The sequence below is a fragment of the Volvox carteri genome (genome assembly GCF_000143455.1).
Source record: "Volvox carteri f. nagariensis unplaced genomic scaffold VOLCAscaffold_583, whole genome shotgun sequence".
NCBI classification, from domain to species: domain Eukaryota; kingdom Viridiplantae; phylum Chlorophyta; class Chlorophyceae; order Chlamydomonadales; family Volvocaceae; genus Volvox; species Volvox carteri.
This window is the reverse complement of record NW_003308095.1, coordinates 2720-6920: the sequence shown is the minus strand read 5'-3', so window position 1 is coordinate 6920 and position 4201 is coordinate 2720. Positions and strand designations below refer to the sequence as shown.

At 58.6% G+C, this 4201-nt stretch overlaps 1 protein-coding gene across 1 annotated transcript in view; it reads left to right on the top strand.

The window, feature by feature from the left end:
• Positions 1-329: 329 nt before the first annotated feature.
• Positions 330-4201, top strand: part of VOLCADRAFT_101264 (uncharacterized protein) — a gene marked incomplete at both ends in the record, with an annotated part of 5780 nt that continues 1908 nt past the window's right edge. The window contains 5 exons of the mRNA XM_002959699.1: positions 330-428; positions 658-909; positions 1138-1381; positions 2280-2327; positions 4045-4184. Coding sequence (XP_002959745.1) covers positions 332-428; positions 658-909; positions 1138-1381; positions 2280-2327; positions 4045-4184 — 781 coding nt within the window. The remainder of the gene's footprint in view (positions 429-657; positions 910-1137; positions 1382-2279; positions 2328-4044; positions 4185-4201) is intronic.

Genomic DNA, 4201 nt, shown 5'->3' with positions numbered 1-4201 from the left:
AGGAGCCCCACAACTCGTGATCCATCACGTTGATGAAGAACCTGAACACCGAGGGGCGGGAAGGCTGGTTGCTGGTGTGGGGTCGCGGGTTGCGGGCTGTTGGTTGGAGAGAGAAGACTGCCATAGAGGTTCGTGGTTGTGATTGCGGTGTGGTGGTTATGCTTCGGGGTGTGGTGGTTGTGGTGGTTGTGGGTCATCGTCAGGGCCCCTGGGGGCCCCTCCCGCTCCTCTTCCTCCTTCCCAACCTGCCCGCCGCCATCCCACGCTTTCTTTCGCTCCTCCGCCCAAAAGCCCTGAGTCTACACGCGTCACCCCCCATACCGCCCCAGGAGGCGGAAACTCACTCTCTCGTCCCGGGTATCATGGCCACGTGGCCGCGTCTGTACGGCAGGGACACACCATGGGCCAGGGCAACCGGGAGCGCGGCTGTCAGCGATGTTGGGGTTGGGGGGGATCCAAGGCGGAGGATCGCCGAGGAAACAGTCGACAGGTTGCTCCCGACTCTGGCATCATAACAGGTATTAGCCACGCAAACCCCCGCTCGCCCCTCCCATCCCCTTAACCGGCAACTTCCATTAAACCCATCTCGCGCAAAACCAATTCCACCCCCCATAACCCACACATCCCATCTATCCCAACCCCCTCGGCCCCCCTCAGGTCTTCTGGAGGGCAGCTCTGGTCCCTCCCTGGTCCTCACTGCGGAGGAAGTCACCTCGGAGGAGACCCGGACGGATGTGGCGGTGGCCCGGGCCCTGAAACAACAACGGAGACCGCAAGCGGATGCTGCAGCTGCGGCGGGGGGTGGAAGCGGTAGTGCGAAGCTGCTGCGGTTCTGGGGCCACACCATGTACCATATTGACGACCTGACTCAGCCACCAGAGGGCGGCGGCAAGGCTGCCTTTGCACCGGGTAAGGGAGTGGGTCGGTGGGTCGGTGGATATGGCCAGGTAAGCTCCATGCGGCCCACAAGAGAGTGTGTATGTGTGTGTATATGTGTGCATTTGTGTGTGTGCATGCGTTTGATAGTGGTGCACAGATGTACGTTCCGCTGGGGCCCCTCCCCATGTTATATATGTTCCCTCCCCCTTTTCCTTTATATCGCCGCCCCACCCTCGCGGCCTTGTTTTACCCCTTCAGGCATGAAGGACATGCCCGATGTGTTCACTCCCTTCCGTGAAAAGGTGGAGAAGCGCTGCCCGGTACGGAAAGACCTGCCGCCGCCGCAGAAGGGCGACCTGCCGCAGCCCCCGACGGAAGCACTCCCCGCCGCCGCGGCGGCGGCCCTGGCGGCGGCCCCGCCCACGTGGGAGCAACTGCCGTACCCGCCAGCGGCGAGGCCTCCGCCGCCCACCAAGCAACCCAAAGCGGTGCTGGACTTCAAGTAGGTTTCCGGGGTGGCGGACGGGGAACGTGGACCCATGGGTGGCTAAGCGACCACACCAAGCTAGGCCTGATGCGGTTTGGTGACGCATGGCTTTGGGCGAGGGGGAAGTGGAACTGACATCCTTTGTGTAACAGCGGAAAATTTATCACGAGGCGTAGAAGGCTTTGCCGCAGGAGGCTCTCACTACAGTTTTCACCACTGCACCTTCCCTAGAGAGGTTTCACTCACTTTAACTCTGAGGTCGCGTACGCGGAAGGTGCATTCATATCCACATTCGGTCATGCTTCCGGCCCCTCAGGCCTGCTCAGCGCCTTGAGGGCAGCCTCAACCTGATCCCCGCCGTCCATGGTCCATTCCACCGCGTTATCCAACGAAGCAGCGCACCTAATTAAACAGCGTAACAGCACTAAGGATAATTAAAAGGCGGTTTTCTGTTGCTCCGGCCCATTTCCTATGACGATGTCTACCGAGCCAAGGGACGGCGCACACTTATCCACTTGCCACACATGGTGGTGCATTCCGCGCCCTACTAGATTGTCACATGGTGCGTTGGGAACGTTAGAAAGTACGACGTTGGTGGGTCATGCAAACCGGAGGTGTGCATGTATCCTGCGTTATGGCGCCGCCCGGCAGTTCCCCCTCGCACGTCCTTGCCCGGTTGCGGACGCGCTTGTATCATCACAAGGAGACCCTCTGCTCTATCCTACTTGAGACGCCACTAGTTGTTCTTGCGGCTCTTTTTACCCATGTAAGGCAAGCCGGGCTTGTGGCGAGAGAGGCAGGAAGCACTCCGTTGGCGGCTTGCAGCTGCCACAGCGTCCTCTGGGTTGTAGCGAAACACGGCGCAGCCGTCGCGCTTCTCGCCCGTCGGGACGTAGCCACGGTGCACCCTCAGGGCCATAGCGACCCCGTGCCTCCATCTGGGGACTGTTCGGTACCTGAAGTGAGTCCGCCTATCCAGCAGCGGTGCTATGTGGGGGTCCCCCTCTAGGTACGCACATACGTCAATTAACGTGCCCTGGTGATCAGGCAGAAACTGGAAGGCCTTGCGAGTCCATGCTGCGTAGGTAGCACCCTTGCTGCTGATGGGTTTCTGCCTCAGGACCAATTCATCTGGAGACACCCCGTGCTCCAGCTGTATGCGTGTTTTGACGAACTTTTCCCTGATTTTTTTCTCCAGTTTTTTGTCATGATCCGGAATCCTGTCCCAACCCAGCTCCTGAAAAAGCTTTTCCAAGGGTGCCCGCCCGGTGGGGTGCTCAATCGCCACCCTTACCATAAGGTCTTTTTCGTGAGGCTTCCACGCGTACCTCTTAGCCAGCGGCGAATGCGCATCGTTGAAATCAATCAAAGGACCCAAGGCCAGCTGCGCCGTGCTTGCACAGTTTGTTGCTTGATTACCGAATTGCGTTTGGAAAACTGCTTGCAAAGTGCTGGCATGTCTCACTGCATTATTGACGATGAGGGAAGCAGCTTGGCTAGCTTTGAACGACAGCTGCGGCATTGGCTTAAGAGTCCCGTCTGTCCCGCATAACCTGCATAATATAAGAGCAACAGCAAAATAGTGAACTCCGTAAAGCGCATGTGTGCGTAGTCGGGACGTTTTGGCGTTTGACGTTTTAATTACAAGCTTCTTGAGCTTGTACGGCCCAAACGAGTCAAGAGGCTTATGACTGCCTGGTGATCATCACAGACCCGACACCACCGTGCTGCACGCTCCCTGCCGTGTGGTCGGTTGACAGCCAGCGCCTAGACACACGTCCTGGCGCATCAGTGTACGTGCTGTTTCGGCGACATATAACCGTCTCAGTGCCTAAGTTGCCCCATCCACCGCAAGTATCGGCACATCTTCACTTCGGTTGCCTGTTGTCGGAAACGAACACATGTGTTTCCACCGCCAAGCTCTCACTACCCCAGTCCTCATTAAGTCGGTCTCGGATCTCCCTCGTCAATCGATTTATGTTTAGGACATGCTATGCAGCGTTATGCTCTAGCTTCAAAACCTTCACCCCTACTGATAAGCTTCATTCCCCAGACATCGTATGATAAAGAACAAGTGAAGGCCAGGCGGAGCTATTCGCGAAAGCAGTATCCTGAAACGAATATTCGAAGTAGCAACACCGATGCTCCTGGTGGGGGTCGTCACCACTCCAGAGCCCGGGGGACCCTGTCGGGGCGTCTGCCATTGAGAACTGCGCATGGCTCGTCCAGCGGTCATAGATGCCGATGGCCCATCCATGCGAGCTTTGCAACACGAAGGTTAAGGCATTCATGCCTTCACGCCACTTTTTTTAGGCGAAAATGGACTGTGGAGCCGCTAAATCCTGCGGCACGACGTCTGCTCAACCATGACGTCACATCCGCAGCGCACCCATCGTACCTCCCCATCTGCCTTTACCGCTCTCATCCCCAAGCACCCTCCCATGCCGATTCCACGTCGTTACGCACACCCGGCCAGGGCAGCAGCGATCTCCCCTTCTACTGCCCCGGGCCATAAAAGCACACNGCCACGCTTCTCCCCCACAACCCCGCCGCCCCACGCCGACTCCCCGTCAGGCACCCCTCACCCTCATCTTTTTCCCATTCCTCCCCTTCGACCACCTATCTGCTCTCTCCTCACACACCATGCACTCCCCTGCATCCCCTCCTACCCCGTCCAGGGGCGGCGAGACGGCGGCTCTGGCCCGGCTGCGCTACTATCTGTGGGACAGCGACCTGATCGCCTCCTACTTCGACACTCGCAACGGCATGTTGGGGGGAGACTACTCCACCAAGTTCGCCCCCTGGCTCGCGGCGGGATGTATCAGCCCCCGGAAG